Genomic DNA, 25,975 nt, shown 5'->3' on the forward strand with positions numbered 1-25,975 from the left:
CATAATTGTGCCGCGGCTTTTGATACGCTCGAGAGATACCTCTTCCATGTCAGAGAAACCCGGCTGGAACCGCAGCCAAGTGGCAGTTGAGATTGGCAAATCCGCTGCGGGACAATGGCAGGAGAATGGCCAACAAGTAGCGGCGAATTAGCAATCCTATCATGCTTTTATGGCCGGGCCCAACTCTTGCCCGCGCAGTTCAGCTGAATCGAAGGATTCGGTACCAGGACCCAGGACCCAGGACCAGGTCCTGGATCTGGGCCAGTCAACCCCTTTAGGGCGATAATCCTTCTAAATGTTTGCATTAATTTCGAGGCGTAAACGGATTAGGGCGGTCTCTCTGGGCGTTACCCGCAGCAGAAACCGCCGAGGACCTGCTCCTGCTGCTGACCTGCACCCGTCTCTCAGCTCTAATCCTTTCGCATTTGCAACTGACTTCTGCACTGTCTCCGCCCCTAATCCTTTCTGCCAGGAGGACACGCCGCCACGGATCCTGCCGGTATCTCTCTCTCTCTCTCGGTCTCCGTCCAGGCTAGGCGAAGTCCAGTAACCGGATTAACTGCGATTACCCCAGATGATCCGCAGAAAGTCAATCTGGCAAGGGGCTAATTGAATCCTGAATCCTTTTCAATCCTTTCGCCCATCGCCCCCTTCTGTTTATTTGTTTGTTTTCGTTTGTTTTGAGAATTTCTGGCAATTAAGTTGCCCCGATTGGATGCACGGGGGCGGGCTTAGCGAATCCTTTAGCCATACCTGTCAGCCCTTGGCCAGATCCTGTCAAGGCTACAAAGTCAACAAGTCAGCGGCGAATTTCCCCTTTTGTCCTCTCCGCGATGCGTTGTTTCTTTTTAGCCCTAACTCAGGTTTTATATTTTTTTCTTCAGCCAAATTGCGGAGATGATGCGAGGATTATGCGTTGATTGCGTGCAATTATGGACACATCCTGCGAGGCTGCGCTGAAACTTCCTGCTAAATCCTTTCACCGCCTGCAGAACCCCTTTGTGTCCAGTTGCGTCGGAGACCTTGACGAGAGGGTCCTCCCTAGCATTGCAGCAGCTTGCGTAAAATTTCATAACCCTACGAAAAGGCATTTCCTCGGAAAACTCTCCTGCATTATCCTTTTTACCTCTTGCCAATCCGTTGGCTAAAAAACAGCCACGACTTCCGCGTAACGCCAAAGGCGAGACAAAAAGAAAAGGCTGCAAAAAAAACGGCAAAAAACGGCGGAAAATGAAAGGAAAAACAATTGCCAGGTAGATAGATATGGCATATTTGCGAATTCCGGCAAAGTGAGGTCCGGTTATATAACGGGTTTTTATAGCCAGAAGCTGCCGGAAAAGGCCGTATTTGATTTCGGCAGCCTCCGAGTTTCAGCAGTTAATTGCTTTGAAGCGGCCAGCAATTGCCGGCAATTATAAAAACGGCGCAGATGCGACACAGCCTTTCTATATCTATATCTCTTCGATATCTCCTCTGTGGCCCAAAAACAAGAATGAAAGAATTGAGGATGCGTGGGTGGCTGCCCGCTCAACGGGTGATAAATGTGCGTGATTTGGAATGAATGCGCATCGATTAAAACCGCAGGGCAATCAATTTAGCGCCTTTTACGCCAAATTGGCTCGTACACAACCAATTAATGTCAGCGGGTGAACTCAACTGACACCCCGTCCATCCCTCCATCCCTCCATCCCTGCACCTTATCCCTTCCATGGAAAAGCCACCCCCGAAAAATAATTACCAGGAGCAGGGAGCAGGGAGCAGGAGGTGGCAGGGGATTCCGCTCAATAAACCTCCAATAAAGCGAATCCAGCGAGAGGCGTCGACATCTAATTGCTGTTAACTCGTCAACTAGGAGAACGACACCCACTCCCTCATTTTCCGCTCCTTGTGCTGCCCAAAAACAGCTCCTGATTAAACGCATTGTAGGGGGAAGCTGTGAGCACAGAAGAGCTTCTTTAGTAACTAACAAGATTTAACTTACAGGAACTTCTTGCTGAGATATGATACAAGATGCCAATTTTATTCTATATAAGTTTATTTTTGTATTGGATTTTTAATATAGCTTTTGCCTTACACAGAATGAATTTAAATAGGTAAATAAAATAAACACAAATAGAGAAATTGGAAATCTCTACACACTTTATATCCTTGCAGGGTATCAAAATTTTAGTTAGAAACATTAATCGCATTGATGGAGTCATTTCCGACCCTATAAATCATAGATATTCTTGATCAGCATTAACTGCCGAATCGATCTAGGCATGACGAACTAAAAAAAAATTTTTACCCATTTTTTTAAATTTTTATAAGGGGTTACATCGTTAAAATTTACAAAATTGGTGAAAAATTTTGATTTTAAAATATTAATTTGAGTATGTAGATTTGTTAATATAATACAGATTAACATAGGACAGCTTTCCGAACTAAAATTAATGCATTTTTGACTGAGATTTTCACTGTCAGGGTATAGACATTTCGGTTTTTCGAAGGTACCTTTCTTTCTTGTTTTAATGAATTATTCAGTTGCTTTTAGGAAATGTATTTCTTTTAAAAAAGATTAAAACTATAAGCTGTTTTTATAAAGAAACAATAATAAAGAAATCCTATTATACTATTTAGTAAAAACTAAATAGGATTTCTTTTAAAATTTGAAAACCTATATCAAATATAGAAACAAATGTAGCTTTCTCTTTACTTTTTAGTTACAAAAATTTTCATTTCAAGAAGCCAGACTGTACAGCAAACTCAAGTGAAAATGGTGGGGAAAAAGGGGGAGAGCTGGGGCGGGGGGCAAGTATGCTGTTTGCATCATACACCGCAATGAATGAGTGCCCCATAATTGTGACTTTGAGTTTGAGGCGATGCCTCTGCCTCTGCCTCTGCCATCTTCCTCTTTCTCGCTTTCTTTTTGTTTTCTCTCTGCCGACGGCCATCTTTATCAGCCACCCCCATCCCCCCTTGGCGACGCCCTTCCTTAAACTGGTTTCTCTCACTTCTTTATCTTTCTTTCTTGCGCTCTCTTGGCGCAGTCGCTCTGCGGCGGCCTGTGATTGGTCGACTCTCGCTGACGTTTTCATGGAGACTTTCCGGCTCCCATCTCTTTTCACAGCCACGCCTAACGGAAAACGCTGCTTTCTTCTCTGCCGGCGTCGCTGCTGGTGGGAAAGAAAAACAAAATAAAACAGAGCCATAATTGTCGTTAATGCCAAAACCATGAATACTAAAAAGTTTTTACGAGCATAAGCTGCAGTCAAGCGAAATTGCATGGAATGATGTGTCAATATAAACCGGAATACAAACATATGCGACACTAAAAACTTAAACTACAAGCATTTTTATTTTAATATAAATATTAGACAATAAAATTAAGCATTCTATTATCAAAATGTATTTAAATGTTTTGTTCTTTTTATATAGAGTTTATTTTACATGAAGAACGTGTAAAATTAAAAGGATACATCATTATACACAAGTTCTACATCCTGGATTTGTAATGAATCTGTAAAGTATACTACATTTTCTATACGATTACGTACGTAGTGTGCCTTTTAACGAAAGAAGTTTATAGCAGGCTGCCATTGTCAGCTATCAAAGAAAGTAGCAGCATTTTATTGATCTGGCCACCCCGTTTCTTTCAAATAGATAGACGATTCGATAAGCGATTATATAAATTATTTATTGTTAATGCATATTGTTAACAATGTTCATTACGCTCACCTCCCAAGTTCTTGTGACTAGTGTGGCCAACCTAATGGCTTTAAATAAAAACTTCCCCACTGACACCGATAGACGGCACGAAAACATCGATTGGTCAAAAACATCGATGATTTAGAAAATATGAATCGATGTCTCCATCGATGTTTTCCACACCTCTAAAAGTATTTTGATATATTTTCAACAACCCTACGATTCTCCGCCGCCGCCTGCTAGCGGCTAAAAAATTAGAAAAATAGTTCAAACTCGCCCGATCGACTCGATCCGATCCGTGTCAGGCCGACCGCAGACGCCGCCGCCAAAAAGTGAAAGTATTTGCATACAACAAACAACCGTCGCGGAGTGGGAGTGGGTCACCAGGAAGAAGTGGAAGAAGAAGCAGAAAGGCGGAGGCAGACACACAAAAAAAAAAAAACCAAAGAAAGCAGGGGCGAAAAATCGGAAATTAAGTGCATTAATCACTGCTAAAAAGGTCAATTCGAGTTAGTTATAGTTTAGTACAACCACATACGCGTACGTCCTACGTCAGTGCAATTTATATCGTAAATATATGTGACGAAAATCGGTGTGTTCAGTGTGCGAGCGAGATAGTGAGAGAAAGCGAGAGCGAGCAGCGAGGCGAAGCAGGAATATGGGCACAACAAAAGAGCGAAGAGAGCAGAGCGAGGGCGACGCCGCCACAGCCGCTGCCGCCACCGCCACCCACACAACAACAACGGCAATAGAAACAACAAAAACGGAATCAGGAGCAGCAACGGTAGCCACAACGACAACAACAACAGCAACAGCAATCACGGCGTCACAGGAAAAGAGCACGAATGCCGCCAAAAAGATTCGCCGCGCCTTCTCCTTGCCACGCAATCCCTTTCGCTGGTCACGTAAATTCAAAACATCGACGGCCACGGGCGAATTGGGCGAGGACTCTGGCACAACCGGATCCCGCAAGGATAACGCGGAGCGACGTGGCAGCCATACGGCCATATCGTCCTGCGTGGGAGGAGGACGTGGTCGCTCCGGCAGCATTGTATCCCTCAGCAGCTACGAAGCTCCGACGACGGTCAACGCCAATGCCAACATCAATGCCAACAATAGTAATAACAACAACAGTAGTGGCAGCAATGCAAACACCACCGCCAATAATAATAATAATAACAACAACAACAACAACAACAACAAGAGGACACGTGTCCTGCGTCGCTCGTCCTTCAGGAAGTTTCTGAACCGGATCGCCCAGCATCTGAGCTCCACGGTGAATGTTGTGGTAAGTTCCATTTAAATACGAAAAGAAAACAAAGGGGTTTTTTGTTTTTAGAAGACTTCACCAGATATTTTTCTCTGGGTTTATGCGTCAATAAATAATAAATGAATAAATTTATATCAGAAGTTATTGTGGGGAGAAATGTAACGTTTTGTTATCTTGGTCATGTCAGAGTTATATTTGAACAAATATTATAGCAATATCTAAATGAAGCACAGTAGAAGCAGCTCTAATTTTAATAACAATAGTATTCATTACGGTCGTATTATTGCATTAATATGTAAATTTCATACCTTTATTTATTTATTACAATGATCCAATAAGATGCCTAAATTGAAGAAAATGAAGCAGAAATATTTCAAATTAATATCCGTAATAATCGTTTTTATTTAGAGACTTTCTATGAATGAAGAATGAAGATGATATAATATGAGCCTAGGTCCCCCTAATCAGTACCATATTTGCAATAAGATCAGTTTTATTCATCTGATTAATCTACTAGCTGGCATAACAATAGTTATTGTGCTTAAATTATTAGCAAACAAGAAAGTGTAACAATGCCATGTGTACTTTTTGCAGGCTGTCTGTTGTTTGCAATTAAGGTAAGCGCATAAACGTAGTTCACATATAGTTGCAGTCAACGTGTGCTTCACCTTTCTTTCTTTCTTTCTTTCCCCTTCCTTTGTTCGTTGTGCAGCTTCTAATAGCTCGCAACTCTGTGCCGCCTTGCTGACACTCCATATTCCCTGCTCCGTGCTCCACAATGGCTCTTATCAGGGGGAGCCTGGGCTGTGTATTTATGAAAGGCATCGTTTAGTGCGTTATCGGTGGCTTTGTTTTGCTCATGTCTCGTGCGTCTGCTCTTTGGTCTTTGTCACGGCAGCACAGCATCTGTCTCCGATTTGGCATCGTTCTTCTTTTGTGAGCACTGCATTTCGCCCTGAATTGTTCAGATTTCGTGTGTCATTACTATAAAGTACTAGTCAGCACTGGGCACGAATCGCCCTTTGCCACGTTTCACTTGCTTTCTGCTGGGCTGAGTCACTGCCAGAGCCCAGGGTCCGGTGATAAGAGATAGTATGTATCGTGCCGAAAAGCGGCTTATTGGGACTTTGCCTTCTTGCGGGTAGTAGGGAGTTTCGGTATGGTAATCTATATAGATATATATACATACGTATATATCATGCCACATTCTTTGTTCCCTCAGCGGATAAAAAAAAGCCTTTGTTTACAAAACTATAAATAGATTGGATTGCGCTTTTTTGAAGTGTATCTCAAATGTTCTACACTCTTCAGGCGGCAGCAATTTTACGAGTACAGCGAATGGAAATTAATTTAATTTTTAAAACAATTGCTGTCTCATTATTATCATAATTTTTGTTGTTGCTATTCCGATGAACAAAAAAGAGGGTTTTTTTTGGAGGGTACTGTAACTAGGTGTAGGTGGGCGCCTTTTGTTTTGCAGACAGCAATTGTTCAAACAATTTTTGTGTGTAAATGTTGGCAACATTTGTTGCTGCTCTCCACCAGCTCCCAGCTCCCAGCTCCCGGCTCTCGACTCGGGCTATAATAAACAAACAAACAAACAAACAGGCAAGCGAGCGAGCAAGGCAGGCATAAAAAACAAGAGTTTTTCAGGTCGTGCGCTGCTGGAGCGAGACAACACAGTTAATGATGGAGTGCCTCGGGTAGAGATGGGGCCTCTTTGCCGCCACTGGGGAATCGCAACTCCCGGCAAGGAGAGGCGCAAGCTGACAAATGTGTGCCACGCTTTTGTCTCGAGTTTCTTACATAGGGGGAGAGAAGCACCAAAGACAAGTGCAGGGCACAATGACACACCCCTTAACCTTCTCCTCCCTGCTCCCTCCTCTTTCAAGCCCTATCTCCTAAACCCTCTCCACTCAATGGGAAGCAATTCGTGGCTTCTGGAATTCAATTTGATCTAATAATACTTACTGAGGGTGTCCAGCTTGTGTGTGAGCGTATCACTTTATAGACAGTCCAATTTCACCAAGTTGAATTATTAATCTACAATGAGGGACTTTCTGTATAGAGAATATTATTTATTTTTAAACTAAGCTAATGCCCAAAGGAAAAGTATTTCAGAGCCTGCTATTCCATACTTTCTATACTATACTTTCTAAACTGACTTAAATGTGACACCATTTCTTACACTTCCTATTTCAATTTCCTTCTTCAAGAAGCTCCACTGTCTCTCCTAGTGATTGCTGTTGCTGTTGTAATGTTTTTGATTAATTGTAGAGGGCAAGACCTTATGGACATAGTGCAGTTGACCTTTTTGGCGCTTTGAATTCCAGAACGATAAACGCATACGAAAACAGTTTTAATTTCATTCAAAAGCGAAACAAGCGGCAATGGCGGGTGTTTGATATTGGGGTAATTGGGGGAGTGGAGCACGTGAAGAGCTCAATGAAAACTACTCGGTGTCTGGTAGTGTTCGAAGTCATTACTGTTGTTGTTAAAGCCATTCGAAGCCGGGGAAGCTGCACTTTAACGAGAATTGGAAAGCTCGGCTTACTATATATTTATTTGCCTGACTGTTGCTGTTGTTGCTTTATAGCTATTAAATTGGGGTACAGACTTTTTGGCCAGTTGTAGTTGCTTTTGCTGTCTGTCTGGTTTACCTTTTGTCTTTTTCTGCCACCTTTCACCGACAAAAGAAAATGAAACAGCAGCGAAAAATGAAAAACTGAAAAACTGAATACGTGAATACCGAAAAACAGTTGGTGGCAAAGCCGATCAACAAGTCCGCACTACTATAAGGTTGCGTCTGTCTGTTGGTCTGTCTGTGTATAATTTCTTAATGACATTATGTGGCAATTGAGCATTGTTGTTAATGCTGTTTGCCGCTTCCAGCGATTACCTCATTGTAAACAATTGCTGTGATTTATGATTCACGCCGCTGGTATTTCGTATCTCGCACTTTTCCGCTCTCTCTCGCAGCTTGCATTGCGCATTTCGCATTGATTATATTCAGAAGCCCAGTTTTGAATAACACACAGTACACATACAATAGTAGCGCGAAAAGCGGAAAAGCGAAATGGGAAAAAGAAAAAACGAAATCGCACGGCGAGAACTGGGGAAAAACAACATCAACAGCAACAGCAATAATATGCCTTATTAAAGATTGCATGCCAAAAATTGCAAATGGCAACAAATGAAAATGGTGTGCGGAGGGGGAAAGGGAGGAAAAACTATGGCGGAAAAGTCAAAAGTGACACTCTGAGTGTGTGACGATCTTAACAATAACAAGTACAACACGTGAAGTAGAGGAGGTGGACATGAAGGCAGAAAAAGGGTAGTTTAATCTTATACCCTTCTAATTTTATTTAAAATTATAATACCTGGAAAGAGTTGAATTTTCCTTATGATAAATACAGTTGAGAAAATGATAAATAACAATATGGTATCAAGATGTTTTGTTTTTCTTAACTATAAAATATAAGAATATTGGCCAAAAATACTTACTATTTATAACAGAGATATTAAAACCAACTTAAGATATATTTCTCAAGACTAAAAAGTTCAGTTGGTACAAATTTCATTCATATTTCCTTTAGCTCATGACCTTAAGAACGGCTATTATTGTCTATATTCTACCTTGAACTTACAGCAACCAATCATGATCGAACTTCGATGAAAACAACTAAGATCTCTTAGTATTAACAGCTGTTCATATTTATACTTTTCTCCCCGTGCAATCTATATAGTTTTTTTCTATTTCCGTAAGCTTTAGGCTCTTTAAACCGCCCGCTAAATTGTGGTTCATGTTGCTGTTTGCTTCTAGTTTGCCGTCATTGCAGTTCTTGTTGCTATTATTGTTGTTTTTGTTTTTGTTGCACTTGTTGATGCCTAGATTGGTACGTAACAGAGTGTGCTTGCAGTTCCTCCCTCCTCCCCATACCTTTCATACACAAACACAACACCTCCACCTTCGTCACTGTTTATACGCTACTATTTGCTGATTTTTCTACGATATTTCAAGTGCACGAAGAGGGGGGTGGTGGCTTTCCAAAACGGGAAGGGGGGGGGGGCTACTATACGCGATTTTGTTGTTTTCTATACATGTTTTTTTTTTTTGCATTTTGTATTTCCGCCCCAGTAGTTGTAGTTGTAGCAGCTCACACGTAACTTTTGCTGTTGTACAACGGTGCGAATTGTTGTTATTTCTATTGCGAATACTATGGCTACCTATTGTTGTTGCCTTTTTTTTTGCTGGGATTGCCTCGCACGTTTTGCACTCGCTAGTGCCTCCTCTCTCGCTGTCTCTCTCTCTGTCTCTATATATCTCTCCCTCTTTCGCTCAATTCGCTTTCAAGGTAAAATCAATTGAGATCAAACTAATTGAAAAAATGTTTTTCAGAATTTTTAGACTTTTGCATTTATTTTTGTACTTCCATGGCCCGGCGCGGCAACGGCACGTTTATTTTCATAAACAATCATTTTGAAATTAACATTCGGTTTCAAGGGGGCCGCCCCATGCCATGCCGGTACATTGTATTGTATTCCATTCTTTTTTTTTCAAGTTTTAGTTGTGTTTTATTTGGGGGGAGTGAAAAATTATGTTTTCGGCGCTTAGGCTGTCTAATTGGCCGTTACTCTTTTTTTGTTTCGTGTTTAGTTTGTTTTTATATCTTTATATATATGTATGTGGAAAAAAAACGAACCACGTCATTCAGAGTTAATTACGCGCTTCTCAGGTCGCCCCATCACCATAATATATGGCCATAAAGACTCCAAAATCCGTCATCAAGTAGTCCAGTAGTCCACAGGGGCCTCCCTCTCTCGACCATATAAGGTACACAGTACAAAAAACCAATGGGTTTTCAATTGCCATGTGATAAAGGTTTTAGTTCATTTTTGTTTTGGAAAAAATTAAAACAATGTATCTTTGGGAAGTCAAATCTTCCAGCTTAATTACCATAACTAAGCCATAAATACATTTATAAAAACTCGGAAAGTTTTTCTATGCTGACTGAAATGATAATACCCTTTAAAATATTTATAATATAGGATACTTTTTAAACTAGGTAGGAGAAGGTCGGAAGGAGGTATATTTAAAGCGCTTTAGAGTTATATATTACAGCTGGGAAATGTATTTTTAAGTATCTTTAAGGGGGGAAATTGTGTATAAATCTTCTTTCATGATAATTTGTTACCTTGCTTAAAATCTTTATTTTGTCTCTCCTTCTGAAAAATTAATTTAGTTTTAAGTGTGCAAAAACCCCCTTTTACAGTACCCGAAATTCGATGAAATTTCAAAGCGAAATGTAAATTTAAATAAATGCATTTTCCTCAGAATATACGGCATTATACATCCTAAAGAAATACTATTAATTAATGTTAAAAGTTCAACACTCCTTTCGATTCCATAAACTCAATGTTAATACTCCTTAAAATTCAAATTTCTTTAACTGTATCTACTTATGAAGAATACACATACAATGCGGCAAAATTTCCAAGTGAAAAGTACAAATTAATCGCTGGTCGCGTCTGCTGTCAAGCGTTTTGCCCTTGCCTTGAGAAGCGTGGGCCTTAGACTTGGCAAAAATAGCCAGTCCAGACCGAACGTCAGATATCAGTTAAAGTTGACAGAATTCATACAGGCGAAACAGTGCCGACCAGCAGTGTAGGACTGAGCACATAAATCAAGTCAAGAAACCTGAAATATGTGTTCGATTTAGAAATCTCAATCATCAGATTAATTCCTCGTAGAAGTTGAATCATCCCAGGAATCCAGTTTTGCTAAAATACAAAACAAACAATAACTCAGTTACGTATTTAATTTAATCATTAAGTGATCACGACACCCAGGCTGAATGAGGGCCATTAAATATTGTCATGAATGAGAGCTAAATGCTATCACTATAAGTGACATCGGGAATGGTTCTTTGTTATTAATTACTCGTATCTGGAGAGTGCACCCCCTCGGAGGTGTTACACTTACGCCACGCACTGTATATGTAGATAGCACTTGTGAGTATCTGATAAGCGACAAACGACGACGAACGGCGGCGGCGACTCGTATAGCAAGGTGGCCTGATTAGAAGCCCATTGTGGGCGCAACCTTGACAGAGCTTGTGCCACGTAATCGCGCCTCTTTTCAGAAGGGGGCGTGAGAGCGCCCTGTAAAGGTGCTAACCGCGTGCGAGAGTCACTGGGCGGCAATTGCATAACACAATAGATCTAATTAGTTTTGCTAGAAGGTGGTTAAAGGTGGCAATAAAGCGATTGCGTCTGGCCAGGGCACGTTGAAACCATAAAGCCAAGTCAAGTTCATATCTCTCTCCGCAATCCCAACCTTGAAGCTCATAAATCTCGGCGGGAACTGGAATCAAAGATAATAATGGTGACGCGATCACAGGTGTCACGTGATCAGTGCTAAACTCGGAGAATCGAATGCGATTTCACGATTGACGGATGGCTTGTGATAATGCGAGGCATATACTATATATATATCGAGGGGGTTCTCTAATAATAGTCTGCTCGATTGGCCCATTAATAAAATGCCGTCCAACCGGTAGGAGAACTCTGGGTTGATTCCAGTTAGGCTTTCAGATCGGTCTCAATATCGAACTCAATCGCAAACCCCATTCTCTGGGCCAATTTCATTCATGCCCTGGCCAAGATCTCTCTCTCTCTCTCTCTCTGAGCGGTAATAATAGTCTCGTGGCTCAGCAATTATCTTCAATTATTTACAATTATTTAATAAAAACGTAAGCGTAACAGCAGCGACTTATAGATACAGATACAGATACATATATAGTAGGTATCTGCATCCAGTGGCGCTGGTTATTACGTAAAAAGACAAAGGCAAATACCTAGAGTGCAGTGCAGTATGGTATTTATAAGTTATCTGGTCCGCTGGGCCTTATCACAAGAGCTCAGGCCGCATAAACACACCGCGCAATGGAATTTTTGCTGCCGCCTGAAATGAAAAACGAAAAAAATGAAAAGAGGAAAATAATACACAAAAAGGCAGCAAAGAATTCGAGAAGCGGCCACAATAATTCGATACATCAAGTTAAGCGGAATACGTTAATGTAAACAAAGCCTTGGCTGGGGGATGGACTAGTTGGTAGCCGAAGGCGCACGAGGAGGCGACACTTGATACATTAAGAAAAACATTTGGGGCCACTCGATGCCCGACCGACCGCCCGACCGCCCGCCTGCCGTATATACAAACAAAAGGCAGAGAAATTTGCTTAAATTTATAAATAATAATGACGATGATGATGATAAAATTGCCGGCGCAAATTGAGACAAGTGGCCCGAGTATTCTATGCCTTCTCCGCATTTCTGGCTCAATTAACCAGCCGAAAGCCAGCGAGGAAAACTGTATGTAAAAGTGGAATGAAAGGCCGGCGAACGGGGCGTATGCGCAACGTCTTGAAGTCTGCTCCGACGTCGTCTCCAGCTGTGTGAGAAATGCTTCGCATAGCGGTCTGACCAACGCGATTAGGTCAGCGCAGATATATATACCATATACGTATATATATATAATAGAGATCTGGACATGCGTTGGTTCACAAATTCCACTCAATTTATTTATTGAGGCTTTGCTTTTGTGGAACCTGGAACCCTCTGCCATACCTCGCTTCTGTGTTCTTCTTCTCTATTTTTTGTTTTTGCCATTTTAATCCGCGGCTTTGGCTCAGCTTACATCATGGTCGGGCCCATTTTAATTGGGTTTGCCTCTAATGAGCTGAGCTGCTTAAATTTGGAACCCTTTTAGCTTAGCGCCTCTTAATTATTAAGTAAATCGAACCAAGGTTAGGTAGGGTAAGTGTAAAGCTTAAGTTTTTCCTCTGGGAGAGTGGAGAGCGGAAAGCCCCCAAGTTCGTGCCCTTTTGCGGGGCATCTTTTGTATGGAAGCCAGGCACTTGAGAGCAGGCACTTGGCCGCCATTCAATATGGTCACTCACTCCCCCAAAAACCAGAGGAGGAACACAATACAAATGGCATTTGTTCGATGCAGTCAACGTCAGTTCAATGTCAATTTTGCTAGCCAACAAAAGCAACAATTACCCAAAGACAACGTCCTCCTTCTTCGGTTTGGAAACAACAACGAAGACTCTGGGCTAGGGGAATGGGAATGGAAATGGGAATGGGAATGGGTTTGGGTTTGTCATGGATGGTGTCACTAAGCTTAAGCGAATGAGACAACGAAATCCCGGCTAATGTCTTGGGAACTTTTGTGCTGCACCATGATGTGGCAGCTTGAATATATATATATCTGTGCTAACTGTCACCTGGAGACGAACCCCCCAGCTAACTGAACACTCCTCTTTCTCTCTATGTTCTCCTCCTGCTCCTCCTCCTGCCCACTTATCCGGACTGCCGCATCTTCGTCTTAGTCGGAGGAGCACAACTCGCCAGCGAATCGCATCGCCTTCATAGATATCGTGCCATTTTACACCGGATGCTGGCGCAGAAAAGAGGTACCCGAAATCTAATCAGTGGGCTTAGAGCCTAGCCTCCTGGTAGAGGTTATAATCACCCAGCCCTGCCCTGCCCTGCCCACACAGAGATTTATTTCCCTTTTGGCCAATTTACCATTGGCCGTCTGCTGATTTCTTTGCCAGTTATTTAGCCTTTTATTTTTGTTTTTGTTGTTTCCTATCTTGCGTGGGTTTTCGCTTTCAAAAAAACCGGCTTTTTGTGTTCGATTTGCGCTTCTTTCGGTCGCTTGCCCACTTTTTTTGTAAGTTGCTGTTGTTTGACTCTATTGAATCCATTATTTGCTGGCTTTTTGTTTGATATTTTTGCTTTTTCTTGTTGTTGGTAAAACACACTCGTATCTCATATATCTCTCAGCTGGCATCGATTCGCGCGAACGATGACGTTACCTCTTTTTTTTTTAATTTTTTTAGCCCCATACTTACTCATCTTTTGTCCGCTTTCGTCACCATATTTTCTTGTTGCATTTCCTAGAGAAATCGGGAAATATGTATGCACATAAGCCCACTTAGCATTGACGACCGCCAAGAGTGACCTCCGGCGATGGAATGAATGCTCGCCAATTTCATAATCCACAAAATTTCATTGCTAAACGCAACGCGGAGCCCCTTAAAGGCACTCGTGTGTTTCCAGAGCGTGTTTATAATATCGTAAATTCATATTTGGACGCCGTGCCAATTGCACAAAGACCAAGAGATTGCACCCCATTAAGAGCCTGTATTGTATTATTATTTGTTTGCTTTGCTTTCATAGGAAAGATCTTTCGCATTGCTCTTATTTTGTTTTATGGAAAATTTTGTTACTGTAGAGGAATTTGATTTGGCAGACACACCTCCCTTCCTAGATCCCTATTCAAACAATTTCGATTTCTTTGGTGATTAACACCGAAATTTTCCAGACGATTGAACCCAAACACACCCCATCCAGGTTTACCCATCTCCTTAGACCCCTCGCTATTGACTACGTGTACTCCTAATTGGTTCATTAAATATATATGTATATAGAGAGAGAGACATTTTCGCGGAAATCTTTGACTCATTTGCATATCATAAATATCCGCTAAACGATTATTATTTACATTTTATTAAAAGAGTATTTTATTATTCGACAGCCAGACAGGCCTTTCTTTTCTTGCGGCTTGTTTTCTAAATTCATTTCTTCATTTATCGCAAATTGATGTCGGCGAGCTGCGCTAAACCATTTTTAATTGGCAACGAAATTGAAACCCAATCGCCAATTGGTCCCCCTTCCCAACCACTCCACTCTACTGCACTCTGGAAACGAGTTTCTTGAGCGGCAAATTTGTATTCCCCAGCGACTAACACAGTTCTCTGTTTTCCACTCTTTCCCCATCTCCCATTAGGCGAACAAACATGGTCAGGGATCTACGGCGAATGGAGGAGCAGCAGGAGCACCAGGCAGCGGGGAGAGAGTGCCACCAATTGGCGGCTATCAGTGGCCAGCGGACCAAACGCCCGGTGTGATGGGTCTGAAGAACCATGGCAATACATGTTTCATGAACGCGGTGCTGCAATGCCTCAGCCACACGGACATACTGGCTGAGTACTTTGTCCTAGACCAGTATAAGGTAATTACAAAGATCTTTAGACAACCAAATAGACTCCTTACTAATCTCAAATCTTTTATCTTGTCTTAAGGCCGACCTCAAGCGACGCAACAAGATCAACTCGCGCAAGTTTGGCACCAAGGGTGAGCTCACCGAGCAGCTGGCCAACGTGCTAAAGGCTCTGTGGACCTGCAAGAACGAGAGTGATCATAGCACCAGCTTCAAGGCCGTGGTGGATCGATATGGCACACAGTTCCGCAGTTCCACGCAGCATGATGCACAGGAGTTCCTCTTCTGGCTGCTGGATAAGGTGCACGAGGACCTCAACACGGCCAGCAAGCGGCGCTACAAAAGCCTCAAGGTGGGAACTATACCTAGTTGGATACCAAGATCGCGCCTAACGCATTCTCTTCCCTGTTCCGCGCAGAACTCGTACGGGCGCTCGGATGAGGTAATCGCCGCCGAGACGCTGGCCAATCACATTCGGTGCAACAACAGCTTCGTCCAGGCCGTGTTCCAGGCCCAGTTCCGCTCCTCGCTCACCTGCCCGCGCTGCGAGAAGCAGTCCAACACGTTCGATCCCTTCCACTGTATCTCCGTGCAGCTGCCGCAGCTCACGCAGCAAACGATCTTTGTCACGGTGGTCTACATGAAGCAAGTACCGCGCCAGGTGCGGATGGGCCTGCGAGTTCCAGCTGGATCACCGATCGTGGCCCTGCGAGAGCAGTTGCAAACGGACACAGGCATCGATGGAGCCCGCATGGTGCTGGTGGATCTGAACGCCGAGGGATTTACGCGCGTCTTCTACGACACACAACCGGTGGAGACACTGGCCAGCATCGAGACCATCTACTGCATCGAGGTGCCGGAGCCAACGCCGGTTCCCAAGTCCTCAACTCCGACCGAGACGTCAGATAAGACAGCTCCCGCAGCGACAGTTGCTCCTGCTCCAGCCGCAGCTCAATCGCAGGCGGACCTACTACTCCTAGTGGCCAACGTATACCGAGCGAAGGACGGCAAGGATATCACGAGGTTTGGAGCTCCGTTCAGCATGAAGGCGCCGCGTGATTGCTCCTACCAGGACCTGCAGAAGCGGATGCTACGCGAAATGGCGCCGCTGCTTAGGCCTGAAGTCTTCTCCTATGCCACGCCGCTAGCTGAGATGTTTAGGATACGGCTGCAGGACCCGTCCGCCGATCCGGACACCTATCTGGAGCAAGTGGAGCATCCGCTGCTCACCGAAATGATCGACATGGCGTTGTCCGTGCTCTCCTCGGAGGCGGGACCGCAGCATATCAAGCTGCTGCTGGAGTGGAGCTCACCTGAGGAGCATTTTCTCAGTAAACATCAGGATGTTGAGGAGGCCGTTGTGGAGCACGAGAGCGTGGCCAGGCTGAGTGCCAGCAAACCCAGTGACACCGCCTCGCTGACCCTAGAACAGTGCCTGGAGCACTACACAAAAGCGGAGACGCTAAGCGCCGAGGACGCCTGGCGTTGCCCGCATTGCCAGCAGTACTTGCCCGTGGTAAAGACGTTGGGGCTGTGGTCGCTTCCGGATATTCTGGTGGTGCACTTCAAGCGGTTCCGACAGCACCAGGCCAAAGGTCCCCAGGCGGCCAAGCTGACCACCATGGTCAAGTTTCCGCTTACCGCCTTCGATATGTCTCCGCATTTGGCTCGCGGCGTCCATGAAAGCGCCAGCAGTTCGCTTGGAATTGGAGCGGGACTGGGCCTTGGCTTGGGCTCGAATCCCTGGAAGCGTGGCCGCTCTGGCGACTCGCGTTCCTCTACACTGAACTCACGCTGCGATCCAAAGGACACGCGCTACGATCTGTACGCCGTGTGCTATCATCAGGGGGATACCCTGGAGACTGGCCACTACACGGCCGCCTGCAAGAATCCTTACGACCGCCAGTGGTACAAGTTCGACGACACGCGGGTGAGCAAGGTGCCTGAAGACGCTATCGAGCAGGACATCATCAACAATGAGGCCTACATGCTCTTCTATCAGCGTCGCAGTGTGGACGCCGGCGAGTGCTCCGGCTCCAGCTCGAATTCGGGTGATCACTGGGTGTCGCGTATAGCACCAGCGTCCTCGTCTTCGGCCTCCTCCACTTCTGGCAAGGAAAAGGAGCTGGTGAAGTTGGAGGGTTCCAATGAGGCCACCGAAACGCCAGCAGCAGCGGTGGCTGAAAAGGCTCAATCCAAGCCGGTTGATATACCTAAAATCTGCAAGGAAAATGATGAAGGTAAGTGGATTGTTGATGGTAAAAGATTTGAAGCTCTTTAACCCAATGCTTTGGTTATATTTCAGAAGAACCCACGACTGTTGCTGCCCAGGAGAAGCCGTTAGAAGTAACACATGAGCTCAACCTTGAAGAAATCGCCTTTGCCGATGCCGATGTGGATACCAGCATAAGTGAGACCAGCAAGACCGAGCCAGTCCCAGTTGCAGCAGCAGCAAAAGATGAACTCAAAGCGATGGCCGTAGAAGAAGTCACTCCCATATTTGCCATGGACGAAGATTGTGCGGATTTGGTGGAGGAGGAGGAGAAGAAGAAGGAGGAACCCGAACCGAAAGAGGCCATGATATCCGAAGCCCCTGCAGATAGCGAACTAACCGCCGAGGCCAAGACCAATGGCCATGTGAGCTCCTCCTCGAGCTCTTCCTCCTCCCAGAGCTCGCTCTCATCGCGCTCTTCGCCGAGATCGCTGAGCACCTCGGTGACGGCAGCCTCAACGCTGCAAAATAAGTTCAACGGTCACATGAGCACGCCCTCGGCCATGTTCAATGGCAACGGTAATACGCCACAGCTCTCCTCCAGCCTGCAGTTGTCACGGCAGGTGTTGCAGAATCACAACTGGCAGGGATCCAGGAGCAGCGTATCAGCGGTGGAGAATGCCACACACCACCAGCAGCAGCTAAGCCTGCGACATTCCTTCTCCACAAGCTCCAACTACACGGAGACGCTGTCGTCGCTGCTACGCAAGACGGCAAACACGTGCAGCAAGGACACACTGCTGTTGATCGATCAGCAGGGTCACCGTCATCCGGCGGGACTCATCGAAGATGATGATGATTCATACATGGGCAGGTCCCTATGGGTAAGTACAAGATTAACAAACCTAGTAAAAGATTTCGCATTAAATTAAACCTCTTGTGTTACAGATCTCCCCGGTGACGCCACACAAACTCATCACCGTTTCACCCAAGAATTAGATGCGATATTATGATCCAGGGAACGGAGCATAGACAAAAAAACGATACCGAAACCGAAACAGAACATACACAAACGCACTATATAGCTATAAGCCTAAAGTTTACTTTATATGATATTTCGCGACCGGAGCGATAAGCATTGCGAAGGAGAAGATGTTATACAACTGTGTTTACTTTTAAGATATGTACTCATATATACGATAGTTGCAATATTGCATTAAGTTTGAAAAGTTGAGAGGAAACTTGAGTAGTAAGGCAGGAGGAGCCCGCCCGCTACCGTAGCCGTAAGCCCTAAGATTATTTATTCGACGAGGATGCGTTTTCTTAATTTCTCTTAACGAATACATGGACACATTGCTTTTAATTGATATTTATTGAGCCAAAACAGTGAAGATGAAGTACAATTTTATTTGATTTAGATCCCCCTGTTCCACCCGGTTCTACCCCCTCTTGTATAGTTCTCAAAAACCATTTCTGACGTAACGATGAAGTGCTTGGCATACCTAAGTTTAGTTTTTTTGTACACGAAACCAAGTTTCAGACTACAATATATGCGAATAGTTATAGACCTAGAACCTAGTACCTATGTATATTCTTTTTAATTACTTGATTTCTTTATATATATATATTTAATCTATTTACTAAAATCGTGTAACTTTTCCACAACCACATATGTATACAATTCTGGCACAACTGCAGATGAAATCTTCTTTCAATTCGAGGTCTGGCTGCGTTTTGGGGGGGCGTTTATAATGCGGATCTATATATACAAACAAAAAGATATATACACATGAATATATATATAAATATTACTTTATGAATAATGTATTCTACATGTAGAAGAAAGCATTACACCAAAACACATTATATTGATAAAGACTCTACGACATTGTTTTCTGCAGAGAGAAGGAACTTTATTACGATATAAAATGTTCACAGTGTATTCGTAAATAAACGTGAAGTTGTTGGATATGAAAACTGGTTTTTTATTATGGAAAATATTAATTAAGGGAAACATCTTACAGAAGTTATATAAGGATGGCAAACACTATCGATAAGGCAAAGAAAGTCTAAATATAACTCTATATAATATGTTATTTTCTTTTCTATTTTATGAGTTATCTATATTAAATACATTGATATGTTTAAGATATCGAATGAATGTAATGGAAAAAAAGATTATTTAATATATATATTTATATATATAATATACGTCAGAATAAGTTGACTAAAACTTGAGAAATATACTCAGATTACTTATTTAAATAACCTTTTAGTCGAATGTTAAAAAAACCAGTGAAGGAGTCATTTCCGACCCTATAAATCATATATATTCTTGATCAGCATTAACAGGACAGTCGACCCAGCTATGTCTGGTCGAAATCTATTTTTTTCAGAATTTTCCAATTTTTAGAAATTTTATAAGGGGTTACATCATTCGATAAATAATAAATTCGATAAAAATTGAACCTCTTTAAATGTTAAACTGAGTATGCAGATTTATTAACGTGATAAAAACTAACATAGGAATGCATTCCGAATTAAAATTAATGCATTTTTGGCTTAGTTATGAATTTTTTAAACTTTGCTCGATCAAATTGTGGTATGATAATATAAATAAATATTGACAAAAAAGTGGTATTCTAATTTGTTTCCGAAGCTTGTTACGCAGCAAAGGAGTCATTTCCGAGTATGCAGTTTTATTACCTTTCTAAAATATAATACAGGAAAGCCTTCCGAATTAAAATTAATGCATTTTTGGCTTAGTTATGAATTTTTTAAACTTTGGTCGATCAAATTGTGGTATGATAATATAAATAAATATTGACAAAAAAGTGGTATTCTAATTTGTTTCTGAAGCTTGTTACGCAGCAAAGGAGTCATTTCCGAGTATGCAGTTTTATTACTCTGCTAAAATATAATACAGGAAAGCTTTCCGAATTAAAATTAATGCATTTTTGGCTTAGTTATGAATTTTTTAAACTTTGCTCGATCAAATTGTGGTATGATTATATAAATATTGACAAAAAAGTGGTATTCTAATTTGTTTCCGAAGCTTGTTACGCAGCAAAGGAGTCATTTCCGAGTATGCAGTTTTATTACCTTTCTAAAATATAATACAGGAAAGCCTTCCGAATTAAAATTAATGCATTTTTGGCTTAGTTATGAATTTTTTAAACTTTGGTCGATCAAATTGTGGTATGATAATATAAATAAATATTGACAAAAAAGTGGTATTCTAATTTGTTTCCGAAGCTTGTTACGCAGCGAAGGAGTCATTTCCGACCCTATAAATCATATATATTCTTGATCAGCATTAACAGGACAGTCGACCCAGCTATGTCTGGTCGAAATCTATTTTTTTCAGAATTTTCCAATTTTTAGAAATTTTATAAGGGGTTACATCATTAAAATTGCCAAAAATTCGATAAAAAATTGAACCTCTTTAAATGTTAAACTGATTATGCAGATTTATTAACGTCATAGAAACTAACATAGGAATGCATTCCGAATTAAAATTAATGCATTTTTGGCTTAGTTATGAATTTTTTAAACTTTGGTCGACCAAAATGTGGTATGATTATATAAATAAATATTGACAAAAAAGTGGTATTCTAATTTGTTTCCGAAGCTTGTTACGCAGCAAAGGAGTCATTTCCGAGTATGCAGTTTTATTACCTTTCTAAAATATAATACAGGAAAGCCTTCCGAATTAAAATTAATGCATTTTTGGCTTAGTTATGAATTTTTTAAACTTTGCTCGATCAAATTGTGGTATGATAATATAAATAAATATTGACAAAAAAGTGGTATTCTAATTTGTTTCCGAAGCTTGTTACGCAGCGAAGGAGTCATTTCCGACCCTATAAATCATATATATTCTTGATCAGCATTAACAGGACAGTCGACCCAGCTATGTCTGGTCGAAATCTATTTTTTTCAGAATTTTCCAATTTTTAGAAATTTTATAAGGGGTTACATCATTAAAATTGCCAAAAATTCGATAAAAAATTGAACCTCTTTAAATGTTAAACTGATTATGCAGATTTATTAACGTCATAGAAACTAACATAGGAATGCATTCCGAATTAAAATTAATGCATTTTTGGCTTAGTTATGAATTTTTTAAACTTTGCTCGATCAAATTGTGGTATGATAATATAAATAAATATTGACAAAAAAGTGGTTTTTTAATTTGTTTCTGAAGCTTGTTACGCTGCAAAGAAGTAATTTCCGAGTATGCAGTTTTATTACTCTGCTAAAATATAACACAGGAAAGCCTTCCGAATTAAAATTAATGCATTTTTGGCTTAGTTATGAATTTTTTAAACTTCGGTCGATCAAATTGTGGTATGATAATATAAATAAATATTGACAAAAAAGTGGTATTCTAATTTGTTTCCGAAGCTTGTTACGCAGCAAAGGAGTAATTTCCGAGTATGCAGTTTTATTACTCTGCTAAAATATAACACAGGAAAGCCTTCCGAATTAAAATTAATGCATTTTTGGCTTAGTTATGAATTTTTTAAGCTTCGGTCGATCAAATTGTGGTATGATAATATAAATAAATATTGACAAAAAAGTGGTTTTCTAATTTGTTTCTGAAGCTTGTTACGCAGCAAAGGAGTCATTTCCGAGTAAGAATTTTAATTACCTTTCTAAAATATAATACAGGAAAGCTTTCCGAATTAAAATTAATGCATTTTTGGCTTAGTTATGAATTTTTTAAACTTTGCTCGATCAAATTGTGGTATGATAATATAATTAAATATTGACAAAAAAGTGGTATTCTAATTTGTTTCCGAAGCTTGTTACGCAGCGAAGGAGTCATTTCCGACCCTATAAATCATATATATTCTTGATCAGCATTAACAGGACAGTCGACCCAGCTATGTCTGGTCGAAATCTATTTTTTTCAGAATTTTCCAATTTTTAGAAATTTTATAAGGGGTTACATCATTAAAATTGCCAAAAATTCGATAAAAAATTGAACCTCTTTAAATGTTAAACTGATTATGCAGATTTATTAACGTCATAGAAACTAACATAGGAATGCATTCCGAATTAAAATTAATGCATTTTTGGCTTAGTTATGAATTTTTTAAACTTTGCTCGATCAAATTGTGGTATGATAATATAAATAAATATTGACAAAAAAGTGGTTTTTTAATTTGTTTCTGAAGCTTGTTACGCTGCAAAGAAGTAATTTCCGAGTATGCAGTTTTATTACTCTGCTAAAATATAACACAGGAAAGCCTTCCGAATTAAAATTAATGCATTTTTGGCTTAGTTATGAATTTTTTAAACTTTGCTCGATCAAATTGTGGTATGATAATATAAATAAATATTGACAAAAAAGTGGTTTTTTAATTTGTTTCTGAAGCTTGTTACGCTGCAAAGAAGTAATTTCCGAGTATGCAGTTTTATTACTCTGCTAAAATATAACACAGGAAAGCCTTCCGAATTAAAATTAATGCATTTTTGGCTTAGTTATGAATTTTTTAAGCTTCGGTCGATCAAATTGTGGTATGATAATATAAATAAATATTGACAAAAAAGTGGTTTTCTAATTTGTTTCTGAAGCTTGTTACGCTGCGAAGGAGTCATTTCCGAGTATGCAGTTTTATTACCTTTCTAAAATATAATACAGGAAAGCCTTCCGAATTAAAATTAATGCATTTTTGGCTTAGTTATGAATTTTTTAAACTTTGGTCGATCAAATTGTGGTATGATAATATAAATAAATATTGACAAAAAAGTGGTATTCTAATTTGTTTCCGAAGCTTGTTACGCAGCGAAGGAGTCATTTCCGACCCTATAAATCATATATATTCTTGATCAGCATTAACAGGACAGTCGACCCAGCTATGTCTGGTCGAAATCTATTTTTTTCAGAATTTTCCAATTTTTAGAAATTTTATAAGGGGTTACATCATTAAAATTGCCAAAAATTCGATAAAAAATTGAACCTCTTTAAATGTAAAACTGATTATGCAGATTTATTAACGTCATAGAAACTAACATAGGAATGCATTCCGAATTAAAATTAATGCATTTTTGGCTTAGTTATGAATTTTTTAAACTTTGGTCGACCAAAATGTGGTATGATTATATAAATAAATATTGACAAAAAAGTGGTATTCTAATTTGTTTCCGAAGCTTGTTACGCAGCAAAGGAGTCATTTCCGAGTATGCAGTTTTATTACCTTTCTAAAATATAATACAGGAAAGCCTTCCGAATTAAAATTAATGCATTTTTGGCTTAGTTATGAATTTTTTAAACTTTGCTCGATCAAATTGTGGTATGATTATATAAATAAATATTGACAAAAAAGTGGTATTCTAATTTGTTTCCGAAGCTTGTTACGCAGCAAAGGAGTCATTTCCGAGTATGCAGTTTTATTACCTTTCTAAAATATAATACAGGAAAGCCTTCCGAATTAAAATTAATGCATTTTTGGCTTAGTTATGAATTTTTTAAACTTTGCTCGATCAAATTGTGGTATGATAATATAAATAAATATTGACAAAAAAGTGGTATTCTAATTTGTTTCCGAAGCTTGTTACGCAGCGAAGGAGTCATTTCCGACCCTATAAATCATATATATTCTTGATCAGCATTAACAGGAGAGTCGATCCAGCTATGTCTGGTCAAAAGCTATTTTTTTCAGAATTTTCCAAATTTTAGAAATTTTATAAGGGGTTACATCATTAAAATTGCCAAAAATTCGATAAAAAATTGAACCTCTTTAAATGTTAAACTGATTATGCAGATTTATTAACGTCATAGAAACTAACATAGGAATGCATTCCGAATTAAAATTAATGCATTTTTGGCTTAGTTATGAATTTTTTAAACTTTGCTCGATCAAATTGTGGTATGATAATATAAATAAATATTGACAAAAAAGTGGTTTTCTAATTTGTTTCTGAAGCTTGTTACGCTGCGAAGGAGTCATTTCCGAGTATGCAGTTTTATTACCTTTCTAAAATATAATACAGGAAAGCTTTCCGAATTAAAATTAATGCATTTTTGGCTTAGTTATGAATTTTTTAAACTTTGCTCGATCAAATTGTGGTATGATAATATAAATAAATATTGACAAAAAAGTGGTATTCTAATTTGTTTCCGAAGCTTGTTACGCAGCGAAGGAGTCATTTCCGACCCTATAAATCATATATATTCTTGATCAGCATTAACAGGAGAGTCGATCCAGCTATGTCTGGTCAAAAGCTATTTTTTTCAGAATTTTCCAAATTTTAGAAATTTTATAAGGGGTTACATCATTAAAATTGTTATTTTTTTCAGAATTTTCCAATTTTTAGAAATTTTATAAGGGGTTACATCATTAAAATTGCCAAAAATTCGATAAAAAATTGAACCTCTTTAAATGTAAAACTGATTATGCAGATTTATTAACGTCATAGAAACTAACATAGGAATGCATTCCGAATTAAAATTAATGCATTTTTGGCTTAGTTATGAATTTTTTAAACTTTGGTCGACCAAAATGTGGTATGATTATATAAATAAATATTGACAAAAAAGTGGTATTCTAATTTGTTTCCGAAGCTTGTTACGCAGCAAAGGAGTCATTTCCGAGTATGCAGTTTTATTACCTTTCTAAAATATAATACAGGAAAGCCTTCCGAATTAAAATTAATGCATTTTTGGCTTAGTTATGAATTTTTTAAACTTTGCTCGATCAAATTGTGGTATGATTATATAAATAAATATTGACAAAAAAGTGGTATTCTAATTTGTTTCCGAAGCTTGTTACGCAGCAAAGGAGTCATTTCCGAGTATGCAGTTTTATTACCTTTCTAAAATATAATACAGGAAAGCCTTCCGAATTAAAATTAATGCATTTTTGGCTTAGTTATGAATTTTTTAAACTTTGCTCGATCAAATTGTGGTATGATAATATAAATAAATATTGACAAAAAAGTGGTATTCTAATTTGTTTCCGAAGCTTGTTACGCAGCGAAGGAGTCATTTCCGACCCTATAAATCATATATATTCTTGATCAGCATTAACAGGAGAGTCGATCCAGCTATGTCTGGTCAAAAGCTATTTTTTTCAGAATTTTCCAAATTTTAGAAATTTTATAAGGGGTTACATCATTAAAATTGCCAAAAATTCGATAAAAAATTGAACCTCTTTAAATGTTAAACTGATTATGCAGATTTATTAACGTCATAGAAACTAACATAGGAATGCATTCCGAATTAAAATTAATGCATTTTTGGCTTAGTTATGAATTTTTTAAACTTTGCTCGATCAAATTGTGGTATGATAATATAAATAAATATTGACAAAAAAGTGGTTTTCTAATTTGTTTCTGAAGCTTGTTACGCTGCGAAGGAGTCATTTCCGAGTATGCAGTTTTATTACCTTTCTAAAATATAATACAGGAAAGCTTTCCGAATTAAAATTAATGCATTTTTGGCTTAGTTATGAATTTTTTAAACTTTGCTCGATCAAATTGTGGTATGATAATATAAATAAATATTGACAAAAAAGTGGTATTCTAATTTGTTTCCGAAGCTTGTTACGCAGCGAAGGAGTCATTTCCGACCCTATAAATCATATATATTCTTGATCAGCATTAACAGGAGAGTCGATCCAGCTATGTCTGGTCAAAAGCTATTTTTTTCAGAATTTTCCAAATTTTAGAAATTTTATAAGGGGTTACATCATTAAAATTGCCAAAAATTCGATAAAAAATTGAA

The 25,975-nt window shown here is 39.9% G+C and overlaps 1 protein-coding gene and 2 long non-coding RNA genes across 8 annotated transcripts; 1 reads left to right on the forward strand and 2 right to left on the reverse strand.

Moving 5' to 3' along the window:
• Nucleotides 1-2,666: 2,666 nt before the first annotated feature.
• Nucleotides 2,667-7,067, reverse strand: LOC147644363 (uncharacterized). 3 transcript variants are annotated; one of them, XR_015270631.1, is made up of 3 exons: nt 6,929-7,067; nt 5,266-5,300; nt 2,902-3,155 (listed from the first exon to the last, which is right to left on the reverse strand). It is a non-coding gene; the product is annotated as an uncharacterized LOC147644363 (long non-coding RNA). The 3 variants fall into 3 exon arrangements; XR_015270632.1 differs by having other exon boundaries at nt 3,013-3,152; XR_015270633.1 differs by lacking the exon at nt 5,266-5,300 and having other exon boundaries at nt 2,667-3,155; nt 6,929-7,052.
• On the forward strand, nt 3,836-19,218 carry Usp15-31 (Ubiquitin specific protease 15/31). Of its 4 annotated transcripts, none has more exons than XM_020943779.2 (7): nt 3,846-4,975; nt 13,351-13,434; nt 14,817-15,041; nt 15,112-15,381; nt 15,448-17,269; nt 17,335-18,125; nt 18,190-19,218. In XM_020943779.2, exons 1-7 carry the CDS (start codon nt 4,346-4,348, stop codon nt 18,238-18,240), a joined length of 3,873 nt encoding a protein of 1,290 aa, XP_020799438.2. In that variant the 5' UTR covers nt 3,846-4,345; the 3' UTR covers nt 18,241-19,218. The 4 variants fall into 4 exon arrangements, with proteins under 4 accessions (XP_020799421.2, XP_020799438.2, XP_086684353.1 ...); XM_086828227.1 differs by having other exon boundaries at nt 17,338-18,125; XM_020943762.2 differs by lacking the exon at nt 13,351-13,434 and having other exon boundaries at nt 3,836-4,975.
• On the reverse strand, nt 10,297-12,426 carry LOC147644364 (uncharacterized). The gene is made up of 2 exons (XR_015270634.1): nt 10,941-12,426; nt 10,297-10,738 (listed from the first exon to the last, which is right to left on the reverse strand). It is a non-coding gene; the product is annotated as an uncharacterized LOC147644364 (long non-coding RNA).
• Nucleotides 19,219-25,975: the final 6,757 nt, after the last annotated feature.

This window comes from Drosophila serrata, unplaced genomic scaffold (assembly GCF_035046125.1).
Source record: "Drosophila serrata isolate PLE 108 unplaced genomic scaffold, ASM3504612v1 contig_184, whole genome shotgun sequence".
NCBI lineage: Eukaryota > Metazoa > Arthropoda > Insecta > Diptera > Drosophilidae > Drosophila > Drosophila serrata.

What these genes read in the sequence shown, in the direction of transcription:
- Usp15-31 (XM_020943779.2), top strand. Translation starts at nt 4,346, where the DNA reads ATGGGCACAACAAAAGAGCGAAGAGAGCAGAGCGAGGGCGACGCCGCC. An exon ending in GGCGCTACAAAAGCCTCAAG is followed by an intron (nt 15,382 to 15,447) that starts GTGGGAACTATA and finishes TGTTCCGCGCAG; the next exon opens with AACTCGTACGGGCGCTCGGA. An exon ending in ACATGGGCAGGTCCCTATGG is followed by an intron (nt 18,126 to 18,189) that starts GTAAGTACAAGA and finishes CTTGTGTTACAG; the next exon opens with ATCTCCCCGGTGACGCCACA.